Source organism: Hemibagrus wyckioides, linkage group LG22, assembly GCF_019097595.1.
Source record: "Hemibagrus wyckioides isolate EC202008001 linkage group LG22, SWU_Hwy_1.0, whole genome shotgun sequence".
In the NCBI taxonomy this organism is placed as follows: domain Eukaryota; kingdom Metazoa; phylum Chordata; class Actinopteri; order Siluriformes; family Bagridae; genus Hemibagrus; species Hemibagrus wyckioides.
In genome coordinates, this window is record NC_080731.1 from 8,595,214 (window position 1) to 8,619,511 (window position 24,298).

General features: G+C 38.7%; 1 protein-coding gene across 2 annotated transcripts in view; it reads right to left on the reverse strand.

Moving 5' to 3' along the window:
* Positions 1–24,298, reverse strand: part of fras1 (Fraser extracellular matrix complex subunit 1) — a 137,144-nt gene that overhangs the window by 26,422 nt on the left and 86,424 nt on the right. Inside the window, exons 29-44 of one of the 2 annotated variants that reach the window (XM_058374625.1) lie at positions 21,390–21,710; positions 15,781–15,940; positions 13,500–13,675; positions 11,349–11,465; positions 9,640–9,754; positions 8,861–8,998; positions 7,328–7,360; positions 5,443–5,574; positions 5,137–5,265; positions 4,602–4,849; positions 4,295–4,446; positions 3,441–3,603; positions 3,223–3,355; positions 1,860–2,047; positions 1,561–1,717; positions 140–403 (exon numbers count right to left, since the gene is read on the reverse strand). In XM_058374625.1, coding sequence (XP_058230608.1) covers positions 140–403; positions 1,561–1,717; positions 1,860–2,047; positions 3,223–3,355; positions 3,441–3,603; positions 4,295–4,446; positions 4,602–4,849; positions 5,137–5,265; positions 5,443–5,574; positions 7,328–7,360; positions 8,861–8,998; positions 9,640–9,754; positions 11,349–11,465; positions 13,500–13,675; positions 15,781–15,940; positions 21,390–21,710 — 2,626 coding nt within the window. The remainder of the gene's footprint in view (positions 1–139; positions 404–1,560; positions 1,718–1,859; positions 2,048–3,222; positions 3,356–3,440; positions 3,604–4,294; positions 4,447–4,601; positions 4,850–5,136; positions 5,266–5,442; positions 5,575–7,327; positions 7,361–8,860; positions 8,999–9,639; positions 9,755–11,348; positions 11,466–13,499; positions 13,676–15,780; positions 15,941–21,389; positions 21,711–24,298) is intronic. The other variant, XM_058374626.1, reaches the window with a different exon arrangement.

Consider the following 24,298-nt stretch of genomic DNA (forward strand, 5'->3'; position numbering starts at 1 on the left):
GCACACCTTCAGGGATCTAGTGGAGTCCATGCCTCAATGGGTCAGGGCTGTTTTGACAGCAACATTAGGCGGGTGGTCATAATGTTATGCCTCATTGGTTTATATCTCATCAGTCAGTGCAGCATGACCTCATACTGACCTGCTGCGATCTGAAGGCCTCTGTTAATCGTGACTCTTGGTCCTTCACTCTTTTTAACATCCATGCTGAACTCCAGGCGGCCCGTCTCCGTGTGCACTCCATCCGTTACAGAGAAGTGAATCTCGTCAGTCACTGATCCATGTGAGTCTGGAGTGTACACCAGCAGCTCATCTAGAATGTCCTGGTAGGTGAATGTGGAACCCTGATGGAGCACCTTACCAGTCTCTAGTGGCTGTGAGTAGAATTGTCGCCTGCGTAGCTTACCTGTAACGACGGTAAAAGAGTGTTGAAAGAGTGTGAAATTGCCTGCAAATGAAAATAATGTATATACACAGAAGTGCTGACATAGAAGGCAAGAAAATTCTAGCAGGCGAAGAGAAATAACTGAACTGAACCATAACACCCCTAGTGTATATCGGCTGGATGAGACGTCTTTATGCTAAGAGAATAAATAATAAACAGAACATCCTGGCCTGCATTTTTTTCATCCAAGGGTTTACAAAACCATGGCTCGCAAATTCACTTTGATGGAGTGGGACAGGAAATGAAAGCAACCGCTACCAGAAGCAAATTTTGTGTCTTTCACATCCTTTCCTCTTCAGTGAATTGGCTATAATGCTGACTGAATTTTATTCTTGTTTGGTCTGACCTCCGCTTTAGATGGAAAAGTTTTCAGGCAGTTTTAGAAACAAATCAAATGTTTTTCCTGTCATTTCTCTTTACACACTCAAACGCAACGGTGTTTGAAATAAGACCACAGTCCTACACAAAAATCGCCAGACGTCAAAATTCTAAAATGCGACGACTAAACACACATTTACAGAAAATTAAACATGGAAAACTAAAAATAAATACACATTTACGGAACATTCTATCACAATATTTTCATCAGTACAGCCAAATGTAACACAATTTCCTTTATCCACATAATACAATAAAGCCAGGGTTTTCATCTCTCCTTGTAGGCCTTTGTGATTAATTAATTAATCGATTAATTGACTAATTGGTTTGTTCGTTTGTTTGTTTATTTTGAGGGGGCACAGATCCTTTCCTGCATTATTTTGGGCATAATTCCACTATATTATATCCTGCAATTTCTCAGGAATGACTCCTAATACTGACTTATGAAAAGAGGAAAAGTAATAATGGTGACCTTTCATTGCCTCACCAGTCAAATTTCACGGTCTGTTTTAAAGGCATACAGCAAAGGAAACAAAAAGATATTAACAGTATGCTTCTGCAAAGACTCTAATACAGTATCTTCCTGAAAATATGTTTTACTATATCCACTTAATAGACAGAGAGCACAAAATGAACAAACAAACCCCACAGCAGAAAAAGAGTCTATATAACCTAAAAAGATATGAGAGAAGACAGCCAAAAAAAATAAAAAGAGTAAGAAAAAAAAGAAAGAAACAGACCGTAGGAAGGCTTTTTGATGATAGTAAGCACAATCTCATTCTCTGGGGTATCTAGATCCAACACACTGAGGGAGGAATTGGTGATGACGACGCCTGTGTTCTCCTCCACATGGATGCTGTTTACAGAGATAACTGGGACTCGGTCTTCCTTAGTTTGCTGCAATTTTGGAAATGGAAATTTAATTGCAAAGCTCATTAAATGAAACTCCACTTTCCAGCTTCAAAATTTGAGAGTGTGATTTAACTAATGTGTCCAATAAACATGGATATGATGTGCACTGAACAAAACTAAATGATACCTGGATATCAATGGTAACATCAAAAGCTTCTGTCTGGCTGGAGCCATCACTGATGTAAAAGCTAAAGACGTCTTGGTGGACGTTTGCTTGGTGGACATTTTGAACATAGAAGATGTGGTCTGAGATGAGGTCCTCAATTGTGAACGGGACATCGGGGTTGATTATACGAGCTTCACCAACCGAACCAGCTGTGGACAAACAAGGCATGGACACAGTCAAAACACAAAACTGAAAACTGACCGCAGTTTATGACCTCATGAGTTTACATTGATTTAAATCAAAATCTAGCACACAATAAGGACACATAAATTGAAAAAATGCTCAACAAAAATACAACCAAAGAAATCGGACAGTTGGATACAGCAAAACAAAAAAAAAAGTCAAGGAGGGTGGCCCTGTGATGGACTGGCGACCTGTCCAGGGTGTACCCCTGCCTTTTGCCCTATGTGTGCTGGGATAGACTCCAGCAGACCCCCGTGACCCTAATTAGGAATAAGCGGGTATAGACAATGGATGGATGGATGGAAGTCAAGGAAGTAAGACAAAACAGATGTTTAACACTGTAAAACCAAGAATCACCAGACAGCACTCCTTCTCGGCACAAGATGAAAAATGAGCTTCCTTTCAAGCTCTGGGAAAAAAAAAAGAAAGCCTTCATGATACAGTAGCCTTTCATGCTTCATGATTCATACTTCCTTCAGTTCCCTTTCAGCTCGGAATAAAAATGACCACGTTCTCCTCCATTTTAGTACCATTATTTTTTGGAACATTGTGAATGAGAACACTATTCATGAACAAATTGGTGAAGCTCAGTTTTCAGACAGCGCTCAAACAAACTGCAGTGAATGTGTAATGAATGTTTTCGCTTCGATTTGCGAAGGAATTTTCACAGTTTAACAAAAGAAGCTTTACAGAAACTCAGATCCAAACTCCTAATGGGCGAGTCGAGGATAAGGGTGGTGAAAATAAAACTCAGCAAAACTGTTATGCTGAGAGAAAGCAAAAGACAAAAAGAGGAACTCAGACTCTGGGTAGTGAAGATCCTGGCTAAGGAGATGTGGTGAATTCTAACCCTGCTGTCATGGAGAGATAATCAAGGGCACTGGTTAGGGACTGGGCAAGGTGATGGGCCCAGGGCCCAGTATTCTAGTGACCCATAGAAAAAAAATCATCTGTAATAAGACTATGATGGTTAGAAATTTTGGCTTCTGAATCATTTGTAGCTTATCATTAATTTAACATTTCCCCGTTTTTTTGTGAAACTGTTTCTTTATGTGTGTGTTCTCGGTGCCTGGTGCATTATATTAGCTCTGTTTAAAGTCATATAGTGCTGAAAGGAAACATACTTGTATTTAAACCCCACCTCGTTTTATATTCTCAATAAAGCCATATTTTGGAGGACTGATTAGCCACACAAGCAGATCCTTTTGTGCAGTGTCAGGGTCAGATGCGATGATATGATTGGCTGACAGTTGGACTCGGCCTCCCTCTTGGACCTGAAAAGCCAGAAAAAATTAAAAATCAATGTCCCCTTGATTTCCAAGGCAATATAGCAGCGAGTCAAGTGGAGAGAATGCTAACCTTGATACCACTGCGTACAGTGACTACAGGTGGCTGTCTCTGCACAGAGGTGATGGTAATGGTGCACATCTGGTTGTCCAGGCGGTTGTTCTCAGCATCATAGACAACGAAGTGGAAAATATCGGTGACAGGCTGATTACCGGTATCAAATGATGTGACATACCTGTTTGCACACCAAATGAATTTATCTGTGCCAACAGCTACATGTATTCAACCAGATACTAATTATTTAATTACAGCGACATTGAATACACTGTTAATTAATGGATACAATTAAATAGTTAATCAAAATATTACATACAGAATATAAATATGCATGTCTAACTATACTAGTCAGATATTCTTACTTTCTGACCAAAGCACTAGCTAATGTTTTACGTGCAGAAGAATCTTACTGCAAGTTTATTTCAGTTGCATTAAAGCCACTAATCACTAAATGTGCCAGTATCAATAAGTGTGCATATACGTTTGGATGTCATTGGGGGAAAAAAAACCCTTCTCATAGCTTTTAGCACATCACTGGAGAAATGCTTAACACAATTTTGAGCCCATTGTGCTAATTTACTGTGTATCTCCCCACATTTACATAACAGTGCTAAATATCATGAGATGGCTTAATAATACCTTTCTATTTTCACTCACTAACTGATGTGGTCTGTGACAGCAGACATTATTTCATTAGGGTACATTTGTGTTTATGCTCAAACAAATATTCATTAAAGTAACTGAGTTACACAAATACTAATGGTTTATAAGAAATATAAGCTAAAAGGTGCCAGTGAGCATTATGTTGTGTGAACAGGTTTCACATTAAGGTGTGAAAAGCACAGAAATTGCTGTATTAATGGTAGTACCGGATCTTGTGGTGGTTGATGTCCTCCATGGTGAAGGAAGAATACTCATTGAGCTCTTCATGGTCTGAGGCGGAATTAGTCTTGGTAAGGATCCCGTACATGGGCACCGAAACAAGCTGGATACGAATCTTATCATCTGAGGAGTCATTGTCCTGAAGATGTAGTTTGGAGCATAGACAGCATTAACTCTATCCTCAGTAATATATAGGAACTGCTAAAAACTGTCAAGATTAACTATATAAAACTCTTAAAAGAAAAAATACAACGTGCATCTAATAATCAAAAGATTTTTTCCACTTTATCTCACCACATAAGCCAGATGTGAGCGTCTGATGACAGTGCTGCTCTTCTCTGCCACTTCCATCGACAGCAAGGCCTTAGGGTCACGTTTCGGACCATCTCCTCTGACCTCTAAAACGGTCACCTGCACTGTGGTTGATGCCATGGACATTCCATCCGTTACAGAGAATATCATGGTGTCCTCCTCGGTGGTGAGACCAGAATGCTCATACTGAAGGACATTCCTGGTGATGTCACTGAAGGTGAAGGTGTCACCTGGACCAAAGGTTTAGGATACACGTTCTTAAATCCTAATGAACACCATCTTTTCACAGGAACTTTAATTCATGGACTTTTTTTGCCAAGGTTTTTAAAAGAATTTACACTTTTTAGAGCAAAGACTCTTCCAAACTGGATCCTCAAAGGTTCTTTAATTCGTTTAGGGCTCTTTACTTTCTAAATGATAGAGGAATATGTTGTATTGTCCAACATAGAGCCTCTTGAGAAGGAACATTTTTTCTGGGTGAACTAGAGAAGCATGGATGGTGTTTGTGAGGACCTACCGTTAATCATTTGGGTCTGAGAGCCAAAATCCACCCTCAGCAGGGTTCCATGCACTGGACCCTCCACCAGCTCAAACTCCAGCTCATCTGGTGCAGTGTCAGCATCTGTTACTGCCAACTGCTGACCACCTACAGGACAAGGAGTACCACAACCATATTAATTTTTTTTTTTTTCTCATAGGCTACTTTTTTGTCCTGAAACTAGAGAAATGGGAAAGCCTTTGACCACTGGATTCTACACCTATGGTTCCGGTTCGACTCAGGTTGATATCTAGCATGGATAATGTTGTTGTATGTGTATTTTACCGATTGGTGCTCTGCCTCCCAGGCTAACCTCCAGCACCGGGTCCAATATTTGAAAAACTGGAGGTTGCTGATGATTGGCCAACAGCAGGATTGAAAAGTCCATCTCAGGGGTGGTATGATGGCCATCAGATACTGCAACATGTAAGCCAACCGGTTAAGAAATGACCTTACACTAACAAACACAGAGAATGAGCATTCACATATTTATCTGTGCAACGGTACCACAACAGCAACAGCGTGGACATAAATAATTAACACAAAATTGTACCAGTAGCAGCCTGTAACCTGTAATAACATCCTTAACACAGGATATGGCTTATCATAATTACTATAAAGCCGGCTAGGGCAACTAAACAGGAAGCAAGGATTAACATTTATTATAGATAATATCGAAGAGACAAAGATAACAGGAACAACAAGGTTGAGTGGATAAATGAGATAGGAGAGGAGAGAACAATCAGCTAGAGTTGACTTTAACTTTGGCCCCAATTCAATTTAAAAGCAATTCATATCACTATACATCATATGAGAGAGTAAAACGTAGCAGATGTCAGGAGAGGCAATGAAAAAGGAAGAAGCCATCAGCTAGGACGATATGACAAATGGACTGTGTAATTGAGGCTTTTTTCCCCCACATCTTTCTCACAGATAACAAAACTGTCATGTGCGCTTGCAATAAAACACTAAGAAGTCTTGTGGTCTGTGTATTAAATATATGCACAAACATATGTGTTTACAGGCAATAAAATCCATTCAGCATAAAAAGATGCTCGATGGGTAGATTTTGATTGTGCAGAATAATTCTGTGATGAGATTTTAATACTGAAAGCTTAGTACTATCATGCTGATATTGCAGTAGTGGCATAGAGTTTCACTTTGTTTAGGTGAACTGCTTTCCCCTTCTTGTTCCTGAGGGGAATATAATTCAGGCACACAGACATGCAATAAAACCTACAAGCATGGCATTTGATTAGATATTTTGACTCAATTTAAATGGAATACAGGCCTGGAAACAGAAATTGGTGAGAAAGAAACTGATTCCAGCATCCAATTAAAAAATATCTCCAACACATGAACTATAAATAATCATTCCATAAGTAACTGGAGCAACAGTTTTTAAATGTAAGCCACAATTGTTAATCCGTTTAAGATCTTATTATATGTGTAGATATTACACACTATAACAAATCATTCATTAACTTCAGTAAAAAAGGAAACATTTAATTATGTAAAAGAGGAATGTAAATCTGGACCCAGTCAGGTCTTGGGTTAAAAGGAATAAGACATGTGACACACTTTCTAAAGAAGCTTTATATTTATAGTTATATATATATTTATATATATATTTAGTACTTATTGCAGCAATGTGATGTAACTTGGCATCCAATTCTCGGTCTTGATCTTTTAATACTCACATATTTTATAACTCAAGCTTGGACACAATATAACATGCCCCCCGTTAATATCACATATTTCCCCTTTAATCAAGTTCAAATCCAAACTGGTAGACACTGAGAGCCCAGGCGCGTGTTTTAGAAATATGGCTCTAAGTCATAGCTATCATATGACAATGATGGAGGCATGGCTGTTTCCTCCTGCCAGATACCGAGAGAGGCATACAGTATGATAGAAGATGGAGGGGGAGAAAGATGATGAAGGAAAAGGGAAAATAAGTCATATCCCGCAGACTGAGCACCACATATAATGACCAAGGAAGGGAAAGCTGAAGAAAGATTAGGTTACTGTGTGTGAAGGAAGGCTTGAAGGCTGGCAGAGATGAATACAATGAGCAACAGAGAGAGAGAGAGAGAGAAAGAGAGAGCGAGAGAGAGAGAGTGATAAAGAGATGAAAAGGGGAGTTGAGAAAGCTGCTGAGGCAATATACCTGTGAAATGGAAGTTCACTGACTCTGGCAGGCCTGCAGAAATGAAACACTGTGAGTAGAGTAGATGTGGAGGAACAGAACTTTCACTGCTGGTGAGGTGCACTCAAAAGTCAATAACTGTTTAAATTGCCAATAAAGCAGTGGAGAAACAGCTTAGTTTCAAAAATAGTAATGCATTATTGGTTCAGTTTGGGCTATTTTAAACATGCATTGACTTTCAAGACTGTAGTTTATCATTTTTGGGTTAGCCCCTGGATTACAAGAGAATAGAAATTCTTCAATTCATGCATTTCATCTATTTTAAAATACCTATTTGTGCCTAAAAGTGCAATGCAGTGTAGCATTAAGCATACATTGAGAAAATATACATTAGCATTTATACTGTGAAAAATAAAGCATATTTAAAAGCATGAGGGTTATGACTTGTTCGGTGATTTCTTCAATGTCCTCCTCCTCCCTCTCCTCCTCCTACTACTACCACTGATAATAATATTGATAATAATAATAATAATAATAGTCATCATCATCATCAGCAGCAGCATCATACAATAACAATAATAGCAGTAACACTAACAGTACCGTTAAGATCACTACTATTACTATCACTTCTACTACTACAGGTACTACTCTTCCTGGTACTAGTACTACAAGTACAACTATTACTACTACAACTCCTATGAGTGTCATATGCAATAACAAACTAGTTAGAAACTATTACTAGTGAAGAATTCGGAACAGTTTTGAAGTTCTGTAATTTTTCAAGTTATACTGAAATCAATTGCACAGATTATCTATCTATCTATCTATCTATCTATCTATCTATCTATCTATCTATCTATCTATCTATCTATCTATCTATCTATCTATCTATCTATCCATCCATCCATCCGTCTGTCCGTCCACCTGTCTGTCCGCCTGCCTGTCTGTCTACGTACCTACCTACCCACAGACCCAGCCACCCACTTCTCTTTCTTTCTTTTTTTCTTTCTCTTAGTTCTCTGTAAGCACCCATCTGCATATAAAAAGGGTTTTAAATAACTAGCTCATACTGGCATGTTCTCAAGGCATGCATCACAACTCATCTCTGTTCTGGCACCAATCGCTAACAGTCATCAAACTATGACTAATGACCTACCTCTTCCTGAAGAACTTAAACTTATTAAAAGCTTCAAAAAGAAACCTTGTCTATGCATTTGTTGCTAAATTACCTCCCGAGAGTTTCAGATTCATGGTATTCTTAATCCGTGACCCAGTGAACCAGTATCTATGTATTCAGCAATAAAAACTTGAAAGCACTTTTGCCAGTGGCTCTGGATAATAATGTTTACCAGATGACATAAATGTAAATGAAAATATACACGTTATATGTTCAGTTTTATCAGAAATTCAACATCAGTGACTGGGTCAGCTGGGCATAAACAGTGCTGTTTGGGTGGATATGCCATGTCTAACCCTCATATCAAAAACTAAAACAGAATCGAAGGCTAAGTCATAAGGCTCTGATATATTTGCTTTGTTTTTCCAGTGACCTACCAGTGAAGGAGTACTGGTAAAGTTCCTGCAAATGGGTCGGAGCCTGTGGTGGCCTGTAGATGATATTTCCAGCATCTACATCGGCCTGTGTAAAAAAACGGACATGAGAGTACGCCCTGTCCCGGTGCTCCAGAGTGCCTGAAAGAAACACGAAAGCATTTTAACTCGATGCTGAATCAGCATAAAAAGGATATGCAGCTTTCAAAGTAATCTAATATTATTCAATGTCTCGCTGTGGGTATTTCGGTATCAAGGTTCTTTCTTATTTCACTATCCATATTTTCTTTATCTTACTATATATTAGCCAGTGACTACGCTGATAAGTTTTGAGCTTTCCAGGGTGAGGAATGTAATTTAGACCTAAAAACAGGTCCTGGGTGATTGAAAGTTTCAAACTGACCCGTGTTTCAACCAGTTTCTAAAGTACTTATGGGAGTTTTCCTAAAACACGATGTAAAATCAACAACTGGTAAAGATTTTAAAAGTTGTATGCCTGGCTTTGTGAACACAGTTAAAGTGAAATATTTTATTTTCTATACCGAGTTACAAGATTCCGCATCAACAGTAGACCCAGCACTGCTATCTTACTGGAAGAAAAGGACTACAAGAAGTAATGAACCTTACATTAAAAGCACACTGTGAAGATATTAATTTTCAGAATACCACTGAATTTTGTCTACTGATTGTAATTCCCGAAACTTTAACACAGCTTGCTCATACGGTGTTTGTCAGAGCTATTGGTGTGAGTCATATTAAGCTATAACAGAGGTTCAGGTTACCGTGGCCTGCAGGTAGTGGTTTGGTGATGTTGTAAATCAACTTGTTGCTTGGCGTCTCTGAGTCAGTGAAGGAGAGAGCGGAGGGTGTTATCAGGGTAACGTGATCTTCCAGTGCCTACACACACACACACACACACACACACGCAATGTCCATCAACAACAGAAAATCACCCAGATAAAACACATGATGTCTGGAGATTGCTGAGATTAAGTCAGCTTTATTACACAGCTGAACAGCAGGCAGGAGGACACACACACACACACACACAAACACACACACACACACACACACAAAACACTGCACAAATAAAACATCTGCACCATAATGAATCTTAGATTTAATTTCGCTTGATCCAGCCTGGTCCAGAAGTCTGATTCCATTACCAAAAACCATTTCAGTTACGAAATGTCTGATCTAATAATTTAATTAAATGAATATCCAACATGTATTGTTTATTTCCAGTAACAATCCAGCCATGTATTTTAAATGGTAAGACGTGTCCTTCTAACACACACTGATGTCAGCTGATACTGACTCAATTATGACTCATTTTATGTGTTGTCTCTAATCCTTTCAGTACAAATTTCAGTAAAATAATATCCAACACCTTTGACTTACGCCAGTGAAGAATGATGCCTGAAAATTTGACAAAGTTTTGCTTTTCATAAATAAATTTTCAGACACCATTTTTCACTGACATAAAAGTCACAGGACTAATATTATTTCACTGAAATTTTGAAAGGATTACGATGCAGTCAGTTCTAAAGAGTGAGCAAGATTTGTATATATTCATCCTATCTATGGTACTGATATAGATATACACTGACCAGGCATAACATTATGAGCAGTGAGAGGTGAAGTGAATAACACTAATTATCTCCTCATCATGGCACCTGTTAGTGGGTGGGATATATTAGGCAGCAAGTGAACATTTTGTCCTCAAAGTTGATGTGTTAGAAGCAGGAAAACTGGACAAGCGTAAGGATTTGCGCGAGTTTGATGAAGGGCCAAATTGTGATGGCTAGACGACTGGATCAGAGCATCTCCAAAACTGCAGCTCTTGTGGGGTGTTCCCGGTCTGCAGTGGTCAGTATCTATCAAAAGTGGGCCAAGGAAGGAACAGTGGTGAACCAGCGACAGGGTCATGGACGGACAAGGCTCATTGATGCACGTGGGGAGTGAAGGCTGGCCCGTGTGATCCGATCCAACAGACGAGCTACTGTTGCTCAAACTGCTGAAGAAGTTAATGCTGGTTCTGATAGAAAGGTGTCAGAATACACAGTGCATGACCGGATCAGGGCTGTTTTGGCAGCAAAAGGGAGACCAAGGTGGTCATAATGTTATGTCTGGTCAGTGTATGGCTCTATATAGAGATATAAGAATCTTCACCTTAATCTATTAATATCAGAAAAGTGCAAAAATCGCATTCCGCAAAGTGAAGGAAATAAAATAATAATGGTTTTATAGATGTTGCTTTATTATCACTGAGTAGTAAATGCCTATATATATTTTTTTAAATCAAACTCATATTCATTTATAACTTTTACTCCTCTCCTTTGCCTTCTTTCTTCCTCTCTTGGTTCCTCCATGTGGATAAATTGTAAATAGATTATAATTATCCGTTCATTTCTAAAGTCATTGCGGATGCAAACTTTTGCACTCAGTGTAACTATATACGAGAATGTGTGCCCTGTGATGTGTCCATTACATTGATCTGAAGATCTGCTCCAGGGGTGAGATGAGGAAGACCTGGAGTCTGAGGCATCACACCGATTGTGAAGGTCTGAGCGTCTGAGCGTGTGTCTGGAAAAGCTTCAGCAGCGACCTGCGACATCATATTTTACATAAAAAACACAGTACATGAGGTGCGGGTCGTAAACACACCGCGATCATTTGCACTTCATTAACCAAAAGCTGCTTTATTAAGCACTCTTAATAATATATCTCATGTCTTCAATGTGTAACTGCACAGAAAAGGAACTTGACTTAATGAATAAATCCCTCAAGTGCCTCATTCCGCATAATATCAGTCATTTCCACATCTCTACATTTATCTCCGTTCAGACTCAGACTCAGACGCGAGATAATTTCAGTTATAAAACGCAGCTGCCTTGTTCCGACACATCAAGTATTTACTGCAGCACTTTATAGACGAACAATTTTAAACCACAGTCTGCAACACTTTTCTTGCAAGAGCACATCCTGCAAAAAAAAAAAAGAAAGGTAAGAAGTTAAATTTAATTCTAAGGAAAGAATTTATTGTTCCAAGAACGATGAGGGTCCAGCTGATATCTCAAGAACTTCTCAAGGGTGTTTAATGCGAGGGCGGGAAATAACGTTTTAATGTCTGAGTGGATTGGATTTAGTATTAAATTGGGTCATCTGGGACAAACTAATCTTTAGGGAGGGAGTTAAAAAAAGAAAAAGAAAGGGGAAAATTAGAAAGCTGGGACAGAGTGAACTCCAAATCAGGGGAAATTACAAAAGTTAAGGTGTGAAGAGACATAATGTTCTTCTGTAAGAATCGATCACGGTTCGAAATATCCAGACACACCAGAATACAAGAAGTTCGGTCATCTTGACTTTAGGAAACAATCTACTGTCATCTGCCCTTCACACAGTTGACTGAGATATTTACTGAAATTGACATATGAAATGGATTTACACTCTGGAGTGTGAGTAAAAGATTAAAGGTAGTGCTAATTTAACAGCTAAGATTTAGTATGAGTCTTTTAATTTTAATATTTTTTAAAAGCACACACGATAGTTACTTGGATATTGTTAGTATTAGTCGGTAGGCCATATTCAATCCTGTCACTTAATCAAACGTAAATACTTTTCAGTGACATCAGCCATGCTAGGTTCTTCCTAGCAAGTATTAGTATTAGTGGAAAAAGATGCAGCTTCTTATCTAGGGGAAAGTAAATAAGATCAAATATTTCACCAAAATAAAGTCAATGTAGTTATGTGATAGAAAAATATCAAGGGGAAGGTGTACAAGACAGTGGTGAGACCGGCCATGCTGTATGGTTTGGAGACTGAGGAAGAGACAGGAGTCAGAGCTGGAGCTAGCGGAGCTGAAGATGTTGAGGTTCTCTTAGGGAGTGATGAGGTTGGACAGGATTAGGAACGAGGACATCAGAGGGACAGCTCATGTTGGACAAAGTTAGGGAGGCCAGATTAAGATGGTTTGGACATGTTCAGAGGAGGGAGAGTGAGTATATCGGTTGGACATGGAGCTGCCAGGCAGGAGGCAGAGAGGAAGGCCAAAGAGGAGGTATATGGATGTAATAAATGAGGATATGAAGCTAGTGGGTGCAAGTGTTAAAGGATGCAGAAGACAGGGATAGGTGGAGAGAGATGATTCGCTGTGGTGACCCCTGAAGGGAAAAGCCAAAAGTAGAAGAAGAAAGTCAGAGTAGTTAAAAAGGTTAATGTGACTAAATGAGTTAATAGAATCCACAAAGCTAGACATTAGCATACACAGACAGAGCGGAGGAGTGTGACACAGCACGTACTGTAGCAAGTAGCATTCAGAGCACTTCTGATCATTTCTGTGTGGAACTGCCTTAGCAAATTGAGTTCACAGATTTTGACATTTTAATCTTGATTCTATCGAGATATTAGATGCAAGGGTAAGTTTTGATTTGGCTGTCATCATGGACAAGGCTTTAAAAATTAAAAATGTACAAGGACCAGCCATTTTTATTGCACCTTGTCACTGTCAGCTGAACCTGAATGATAATTAGCAAAAAAAAAAAAAAAAAATCAGGCTAAGGGCAGAAATTCTGCTCTTGAATCTTAAAATGAGATATTTCAACCATGTGTGTGTGTGTGTGTGTGTGTGTGTGTGTGTAACCTGAAACTGGAAGCTGTCTCTCTGAGTGCCTCTCCCGTAGTGACGGTACCACACAGTGCCCTCGTTGACATCTTGCTGCGTAAAAGAAGAGGTCGGTGTCGTATCTCTGCCCTCTGGAAAAGACTGCCATGACTCCACTGGACCATCAGCTGCCATGGACACCAACACAATCTCACCTACACACACACACACATGAAAGGAATTTCTAGAGTAACTGTGTACTAATACAAGTCATTAGTTCTACTACAGTTTAAACATGAACATGAATTAAATATTCCATTTATGTTCTGGTTTATACTGCATCTGTTCTCCATTAGTACATTGTGGGAGAAATACAGGTGAGTGCAAAAGACTGCATAACCTTACTTCAAAATAAAAACAAGAAATTCACGACTAGCAAAAAATAAATACACTATATTGCCAAAAGTATTCGCTCACCCATCCAGATAATCAGAATCAGGTGTTCCAATCACTTCCATGGCCACAGGTGTATAAAATCAAGCCCCTAGGCATGCAGACTGTTTTTACAAACATTTGTGAAAGAATGGGTCGCTCTCAGGAGCTCAGTGAATTCCAGCGTGGAACTGTGATAGGATGCCACCTGTGCAACAAATCCAGTCGTGAAATTTCCTCACTCCTAAATATTCCACAGTCAACTGTCAGCTGTATTATAAGAACGTGGAAGTGTTTGGGAACGACAGCAACTCAGCCACGAAGTGGTAGGCCACGTAAACTGACGGAGCGGGGACAGCAGATGCTGAGGCGCATAGTGCGAAGAGGTCACCAACTTTCTGCAGAGTCGATCGCTACAGACCTCCAAACTTCATGTGGCCTTCAGATTAGCTCAAGAACAGTGTGCAGAGAGCTTCATGGAATGGGTTTCCATGGCCGAGCAGCTGCATCCAAGCCATACATCACCAAGTGCAATGCAAAGCGTCGGATGCAGTGGTGTAAAGCACGCCGCCACTGGACTCTAGAGCAGTGGAGACGCGTTCTCTGGAGTGACGAATCGCGCTTCTCCATCTGGCAATCTGATGGACGAGTCTGGGTTTGGCGGTTGCCAGGAGAACGGTACTTGTCTGACTGCATTGTGCCAAGTGTAAAGTTTGGTGGAGGGGGGATTATGGTGTGGGGTTGTTTTTCAGGAGCTGGGCTTGGCCCCTTAGTTCCATTGAAAGGAACTCTGAATGCTTCAGCACACCAAGACATTTTGGACAATTCCATGCTCCCAACTTTGTGGGAACAGTTTGGAGCTGGCCCCTTCCTCTTCCAACATGACTGTGCACCAGTGCACAAAGCAAGGTCCATAAAGACATGGATGACAGAGTCTGGTGTGGAGGAACTTGACTGGCCTGCACAGAGTCCTGACCTCAACCCGATAGAACACCTTTGGGATGAATTAGAGCGGAGACTGAGAGCCAGGCCTTCTCGTCCAACATCAGTGTGTGACCTCACAAATGCGCTTCTGGAAGAATGGTCAAAAATTCCCATAAACACACTCCTAAACCTTGTGGACAGCCTTCCCAGAAGAGTTGAAGCTGTTATAGCTGCAAAGGGTGGACCGACGTCATATTGAACCCTATGGATTAGGAATGGGATGTCACTTAAGTTCATATGCGAGTCAAGGCAGGTGAGCGAATACTTTTGGCAATATAGTGTAGATGAATGAATGAATACATGAATGCATGATTGAATTAATTAATGAATAAATGCAATTAATGCAAAAATGAATAAATAAATAAATAAATAAATAATGTAAAAACAAACAAACAAATAATCAAATATAATAAAAAAAAAATCCAAAAATATATGTTAAAAATATTTATACTAAAATTATCTATTTTTGTTCCCATTTGCTCAATCTAGCAGTCTTTTCAGTTATTTTATTCCCCACTGTCTCTGCATATTTATTCTCTAGTGTGAAAAATTAATCGTTTCTGTTCTAGACTTGTGATTTCCAGATTTCCACTGCTTCTTAACCTGACTGCTCACAGCAAACTGCATTTTTCATATTATTACAGAGCCAAACGTTTGCCCTCAAAGGTATTGGAACACACGCTATAAATATTAAATTCCAATAGATATAGATGAGCATTTTCCTTACTCTGTTTTACTATAATACATTGACTTGATCCAAAGAAAACTGAATCATCTAAACCTGCTCTTAGGTCCAAATGGTGAGACTTTCTATATGTGAAGCAAACACAAGGGAAGCATATAGAGTTTGCTGAAGCTCTGAAAGGGAGAAGATGTAGTTAAGGTCTGCGGCGATGTGTGGTACCGTATTGGGGCTGTCCGCTGTCAGACTGGATGGTGTAGAGGATCTCAGAGTCACTGGCTCCTTTATATTCAGCTCTGAGATGTTTCTTGGACAACTGCACCATCCCTCCTTCTCTCACCCAGGTCTTAGGAATTGAGCGCATGTGAGGAGCGAGTCCGTTCTACAGAAACAAATCACAAATTCTCTTCTCATTAATTTATCCTGTGTTTAATATCAGTCACTAGCTACTTCTACAGTAAAATACTGTCATGGGATTTTTCCACAGTTTGTCACTATAGCTTTATTTAAGTTCGCCTGTCCTGGATGAACCTCATTTTCTGATTGCTTATAGCATACGAACCATTAAACATGACATTATTGTGTGCGCGCTCACATTGTTTTATGGTCATTAAGACTAATATCACCTTTCTCTAATTTGCACTTTGAAACGTAGAAGGTTTTAAAAATAAAACCTGTCCCCCCCCCAGTCTGCTGGTCAGAAAGAAAGAAAACAACAATTAAAATCGCTGAACCATGAAATAAAGTCAATGTTACCAAATGGAACATTAATGAATTGTCCTTGTCTTTAATTTTTGTAGTACCTTCTTTTCCACATAAGGTGACTTTATACTTTGCATAAAAAGCAGGTAAAAATAAAAAAAATAAAAAAATAGATTAAGAAGAGTTAAGAAGAGAGGGATTTCAAAGTAGAATGGTTTATACCACACAAATCTGTTTTGCTGTAAACACTGTGTGTGAAAGATTAAGCTGAATAAACTAAAATCATTTTTATTAAATACATCTTTCTATCAGCTGTCATTTCCACCACATCCTGATAAGATAAGTATGACATCCCTTAGATTCCAGTCCGTGTCTGTCTTCTTAGGAGCATCGAACACCTCCTTTCAGATATCATCTGTTGCTTAGAAGATAATCAAAAGCTCAGAATGATGGAGAGATGAAAGCTCACGGGAATTCCTTGGCAGCACTTCTAAAATAACTGCGCTCAAGCAGATCTGCAGCTTTCACAGTGGCTCAGGTGGGATGAGATGCTGTGCGTTTTGGAAAAAAAAAAAATCCTTCTACCACTGTGATGATCTTTTCTTAATACTGGAATTGAGAAGGCAGTATTTTTTGTGTTTGGCATTACAATTAAAGTCAAAATGTGAGGTGAAACTGACGGTGAATAGAGGATCAGAAAAGTCTAAGGATTATTCACACTTAATGTGAATGTTTCAGTTCACACCTAGGACCGATTCTCGACTTTTGTGGAGGCGGAGCTTATAATCATGCTTGCTTTTAAATAAAAACTTTTACTGGACCATATATCAAAATGGTGGGCACTAGATTCCATTTGTTGATTTTTTTGTTTGCTTTTTCCTTTAAAAAAATTTTTTTTTTCGCAGGACAACATGTGAGATACATTTTTCACAATGATCTCACATACTTACACCACAAAGTTAAGCTAATGAGCGTTCCTTTCTTATTAAAGTCTGGATTTATACGTCAATAAAGTATTCCACATCCATAGCAACTCTTTCCCCTCAATCACAAAACCTGAAACAGGAAGTAGTATGACACATTCAACCAATCACATTAATTGGCATGCAATGCTGAGAGTGAATATCTTCCTGGTTAGCAATGCTGAGAGTGAATATCTTCCTGGTTAGCAATGCTGAGAGTGAATATCTTCCTGGTTAGCAATGCTGAGAGTGAATATCTTCCTGGTTAGCAATGCTGAGAGTGAATATCTTCCTGGTTAGCAATGCTGAGAGTGAATATCTTCCTAGATAGCAATGCTGAGAGTGAATATCTTCCTGGTTAGCAATGCTGAGAGTGAATATCTTCCTAGATAGCAATGTTGAGAGTGAATATCTTCCTGGTTAGCAATGCTGAGAGTGAATATCTTCCTAGATAGCAATGCTGAGAGTGAATATCTTCCTGGTTAGCAATGCTGAGAGTGAATATCTTCCTAGATAGCAATGCTGAGAGTGAATATCTTCCTAGATAGCAATGCTGAGAGTGAATATCTTCCTGGTTAGCAATGCTGAGAGTGAATATCTTCCTGGTTAGCAATGCTGAGAGTGAATATCTTCCTAGATAGCAATGCTGAGAGTGAATATCTTCCTGGTTAGCAATGCTGAGAGTGAATATCTTCCTAGATAGCAATGCTGAGAGTGAATATCTTCCTAGATAGCAATGCTGAGAGTGAATATCTTCCTGGTTAGCAATGCTGAGAGTGAATATCTTCCTAGATAGCAATGCTGAGAGTGAATATCTTCCTGGTTAGCAATGCTGAGAGTGAATATCTTCCTAGATAGCAATGCTGAGAGTGAATATCTTCCTAGATAGCAATGCTGAGAGTGAATATCTTCCTAGATAGCAATGTTGAGAGTGAATATCTTCCTAGATAGCAATGCTGAGAGTGAATATCTTCCTAGATAGCAATGCTGAGAGTGAATATCTTCCTAGATAGCAATGCTGAGAGTGAATATCTTCCTAGATAGCAATGCTGAGAGTGAATATCTTCCTGGTTAGCAATGTTGAGAGTGAATATCTTCCTGGTTAGCAATGCTGAGAGTGAATATCTTCCTAGATAGCAATGCTGAGAGTGAATATCTTCCTGGTTAGCAATGCTGAGAGTGAATATCTTCCTAGATAGCAATGTTGAGAGTGAATATCTTCCTGGTTAGCAATGCTGAGAGTGAATATCTTCCTAGATAGCAATGCTGAGAGTGAATATCTTCCTGGTTTGCAATGCTGAGAGTGAATATCTTCCTAGATAGCAATGCTGAGAGTGAATATCTTCCTAGATAGCAATGCTGAGAGTGAATATCTTCCTAGATAGCAATGCTGAGAGTGAATATCTTCCTGGTTAGCAATGCTGAGAGTGAATATCTTCCTAGATAGCAATGCTGAGAGTGAATATCTTCCTGGTTAGCAATGCTGAGAGTGAATATCTTCCTAGATAGCAATGCTGAGAGTGAATATCTTCCTAGATAGCAATGCTGAGAGTGAATATCTTCCTAGATAGCAATGTTGAGAGTGAATATCTTCCTAGATAGCAATGCTGAGAGTGAATATCTTCCTAGATAGCAATGCTAAGAGTGAATATCTTCCTAGATAGCAATGCTGAGAGTGAATATCTTCCTAGATAGCAATGCTGAGAGTGAATATCTTCCTGGTTAGCAATGCTGAGAGTGAATATCTTCCTAGACAGCAATGCTGAGAGTGAATATCTTCCTAGATAGCAATGCTGAGAGTGAATATCTTCCTAGATAGCAATGCTGAGAGTGAATATCTTCCTAGATAGCAATGCTGAGAGTGAATATCTTCCTGGTTAGCAATGCTGAGAGTGAATATCTTCCTAGATAGCAATGTTGAGAGTGAATATCTTCCTGGTTAGCAATGCTGAGAGTGAATATCTTCCTTGTTTAAGTTTAAAAACAGCATTTGGTACTTTCCAAAAATAAAGTGTCTGATGTGAGAGTGTAAAAAGATAGTTGCCCTATCTTCAGAAGCTTGAATCCTGATGATGCCACAGCTATCTGTGCCTGAGAGCCTATGAGGCAAGCTTGGTGGACGGGACAGACCTGTCAATCTGTGAGCTCATGTATGTGGAAGAGGGCAGATAGAGTTTTCCTTTGAATTAAGGAGAAAATAGGGGATAATATACCCTTAACTACTTGTAACATAATTAAATTTAAAGATTTTGTTGAAATTGGGAGACTTCCAAGGACACAGCTGAACAAGCCACATCAACAAATAATTCCAACTCTTTCAAGAACCTTTCCAGGACCTTCGTGGCCTTAATCTTGGATTAATCACTGCTCCCAGCCAACAAAGCACCCTGCCCTGCTTCAGAAACTCCACAAGCTTTCCATTTCTTAATTGCTTTTAATTAAAAGCTTTCTACTTTTTCTTTCTTTTTTCCCCTTCATTGTGAACAAACTGAATGAGCACCTGCTCTTGTTCCATGAGCAAAATCCTTCACATCCTGAGCTGAAGCTGCAATCAGTCACCTAACTGCTGGCCCATTGTTGTTTTATGGCTGGAGTCTCACAGCGGCTCATGATTTCATTTACCGGGTCCAGAGCTTCATTGTGTAATTTAATGCACCAGGAATAAACACCTGGGAAAGTCTTTTTTTTTTTTTAAAGAGATAATGTAGTTTTATGTAGAGGAAAGATAGTGAGAGGTAATTTGATGAATAATAAAGGGAGATCCATGAGTGAGTGTGAAGAGAAAGGCACTAAAGCCTGAAGGAACAAAAAGAAAGACAAGAGGAGACAGTGGTGCTTGGACCATGACCAAAGTGGGAAACACTCCTATCAGTCTAGACATCAGTGGGGCTGAGGGCGACACGTGTCTGGTCTTGTTCCGGAAGCTGGGAGCATCTGAACGAGTGAGAAGTGATGATAGCATTGTGTGTGTGTGTGTGTGTGTGAGTGTGTTTGGCTTGGACAAACATATGTCATCTGAGCACTACTTAATACATGACATCATCTATTATGTACCCTTCACACCTTTACAGTTAGATAAGCCTCTAAAGACACACTGACGCCACAACATAAATACTGCTGTGTGTGTTTTCTTTTTGCTAATTTTATGACGAATATATAGATTTAACATGATCAATGTACTTACCCTCATAGGGCCTTCGTAACACATTCAAAAGGCATATGATATTCAGATGCGATTTAAGTCATGTACAATGTTTAATGTACTTCCTGTGTAAGTGTCTGAGAGCTGAGTTTAGTTTTTATTAGTTAACTGTTTATATATATATATATACTTCTATATTCCCACATGACACAATTTATTTGCGTTTATTTTTCCCAAATAAGTCCATATTGTATTAACGTAATTATCTCTCTACATGTGATGCAAAAACCTTCCAGAAATCTGCCTGTGTTGTGTTCATTTAAGGCAGACTGTAGGTAAGATTTTTACGATAGAGCAGACATTGTATTACAGACTCCATCCTGAGAAATGAACAGCTTGAACGCTGTTATTTTTAGACGGTCTAAAGTAAATTTCGGCTAACAAAGAAAATCCTAGCAAGCAGAGAAACCACCAAAACCCCATTGTATATTGATCGACAAGATGGCTGAATGCTAACAGCATAAATGATAAGCACAGTGTTCTACCCTGATCCTTAACTGACCAGAGATAACAGCTTCAGCCAAATTCAATTCACAGGTTAAAGACTCTATCATGTTGATAAAGATAGAGAAAATCTCTTTCACATCCCACATCTCTACAGCTTAATGAGCTGGCGTTTCGGTTAAGCTGAGTGTATTTGTCCTTTGTCGGATTGCATTACTTTAAGAAACAGTACATTTCAGGTCTTATTGTTGCAGTGAGGAGTCAAAATCATAGGTGCAATGGTTAATCTGTGGATTCTGGCACTTCTGTAAAGTATTATACATAAGATTGCTTAGAGGAAACAAAACTGTTGCTTCATGAGTCTCTAGCATGAGTTATAGCAATGTAATAGTTACAGATTTCTAGAATTTCAGCAAATTCAATAATCAAAATAACAACTAACTGTATTTCTTTCTTTAAAAGTGAATCTAGTGGTCACAGGTGATAAGTCATAATTTTACAGCTTGATAACAACTTCCTACCCTCTGAGCAATGTTGACATGGACGAGGACATTCTGGTAGCTGTGTCCATCGTTAATCTGCAGAAGAAATCTGTCCTGCTCCCCACTGGTGCCATCGTGGCTGTACTGTATCTGCTCACGCACCAGTTCTTCCAGCTTAAAATGGGACACCTGCCCGTCTCCATGGACTCGAGTCAGACGGCCATGTTGGGGAGGCTCCAGAACCATCAGAAGAATGTCTTGAGGGTTGTCATAGTCCTCAACGTGAAGAACAGATCTAGTAAGGACAAAGGTTTCACCGGGCTCGATGTAAATGGGTTGGTTGGTTACCACTACGGGTGGCTGTGGGAGAGCAAAAAGCCATAAAATTAAAATCATTTGGGAACATTGGAAGAAATTCTATCAAGATTATTATAATACCATTAAAGGTTAAGAATATTATGTGACAAGACCTTCCAAATGAACCTCACTTGCCTCATTTGAGTTTGTCTTTAACAAGAATGATATTACCCAGTGGTGTGAAAATGACCCATTTTACCCTTTACTGCATAAATTGTATCTTAGCCAGTAAAATATCTCAAATACAGTGGAACCTTGGCATACGAATGCCCTTCCTTACAAATTTTCACCTTAAGAATTTAACTTTTGTGAGAAATTTACATCAGCATACGAAGCATTTCGGCATATGGACGAACCGGACCGAATCCTGACTAAGTTGTGCGTACGTTCAGATCTACCTGCCTACCTACCTACCTACCCACAGACCCAGCCACCCACTTCTCTTTCTTTCTTTCTTTCTTTCTTTCTTTCTTTCTTTCTTTCTTTCTTTCTTTCTTTCTTTCTGCAGCCATACAGTTCACATACACATATATATTTTTGGGTGGTTGGCATTGACGTTATTTCTTATGGAAAAATTCGTTTTGCAATACAAATTTTAACCTTAAGAACTCGCTTCTAGAACAAATTAAATTCATATGCCAAGGTTAAACTAAGCAAATTCAACCTACCTTTCTTAGGTTGTTAGAAAACAAATAGAAGAAAATTAAACCTGTTTCTAAACGTCCGCGCTGGAAATTTCACATTCTATTTGATAGCACATTCTATAAGACAATTTAAAAGAGAATAAATCAAATTCAAGCCTCTTAAAAATCTAGTAATATGTTTAATAGGATTATAAATGTTTTATAACAATCTCACAATGGGAAATATTAGATTAGCTTGATTTTCTTTATTCAAAATATCTTCACTTGCTAAGAAAACATTTATCTGTCTGTCTGTCTGTCTGTCTGTCTGTCTATCTATCTATCTATCTATCTATCTATCTATCTATCTATCTATCTATCTATCTATCTATCTATCTATCTATCTTCACACAGCATTAAAACACACTCAAGTATGAAAATAAACGCACTGGCTTTAGTTGTAGATGGTAAATAAGAGGAGGGAGGGAATGTGTGAAGGGTTTGCTAATCTCAAATGTTAGCTAGCAGGATACTAACACTGATGATCCTCTAGTTGATTGCTAATAGAAGTGTACATGGAAGCAGGTAGATTACAGGTATTAGATCTCCTTCTTGTTGTCATGTCTGTTAAATAGGAAGTTACAAATAACTTTGTCAGAAAGTTCGATCTTGTTTGATGCTAAAAGCTGTTTGGTGCTAAAAAGAAAAGAAAGAGTCTTTTGAAATGTGGTAATAAAGTTTCAATTATTAAGTGAAATAAGAACTCAAGTAGAGATCATTGTCCTTTGTTCATTCTCATTTCTTATTATTCTTATAATTACCACCCTTTAGCAGCTCTGAAGTATTTCATTTGATATGTTGAGAAGAACAATTTCAACAATTTAGTGACTCAAGTAGAGATGATTTTATGATGGTTAATTCCCATCTCTGATATTACCGCCCTTTAGCATGATGCATTAACGGATGGCAGGAGAACAAGACCTCGGAGAGATCATGGGGTTTGCTCTAAGGAGAAGCACGTTAATCTCTTTTCCTGACTGGCTTGTGCTGTGAGCCGCAAAAGACCACCCAGAAATATCCCACATTTCACAGTTAGTGACTGAAAGAAGATAAGAGGCTAATTAAAATGGCCTTAAGAGATCTGATCAAACATAAACAAAGTGAAGAAATCAGTGCGGCTTTGAAAGAGGAAGACGGAAGCTTGACTGCGAACAAACAAACAACGAGGGGTTAAAACTATAATGATGTTCTTAATCGCTAGCTGAGATCTGCTTTGAATGCTCACTGAGTTGGAATAATCTTAATAGCTCAAGCTGTGACTGAAAAACAGAACCGATTCTGCGTAACTGACTTCACAAATGAATATAAATAGCAATATAATGAGAGAATCGTCTTGACAGTCATTGAAATCGTGTGTATAAATTGTGCAGATATACAAGGTGTAACTATGCGTGGAAATTGGTTTGAATTATGCGCAAATTGTAATATTCTCTTGTCATTTATATTCATTTCATAAATGAGATGGTTCATAATGAGTCATGAAGCCAGTATGGAACATATCAACTAAATCTGCAGCAAGCAGTAAACAAGTCTACAGTTTAACACTGAGCATGTTCAGTATTTTGAGTTTAATGATATGGGAAATTATTTGAATATTAATCAAAGACAAAAAACCTTTCCTAAGTAGAACCTTCAGCAAAAAACCTTGTCGAAATTATTGGAACCCTCTATATAATATTTAGTGGACAGAATAACAGCACTGAGCCAAGACCTCTAATGTAGAAGCATGGAGACCCTTGTAAAGAGTCTTACAATCTTACAAACCTATCTATCTATCTATCTATCTATCTATCTATCTATCTATCTATCTATCTATCTATCTATCTATCTATCTATCTGTCTATCTATCTATCTGTCTATCTATCTATCTATCTATCTATCTATCTATCTATCTATCTATCTATCTAT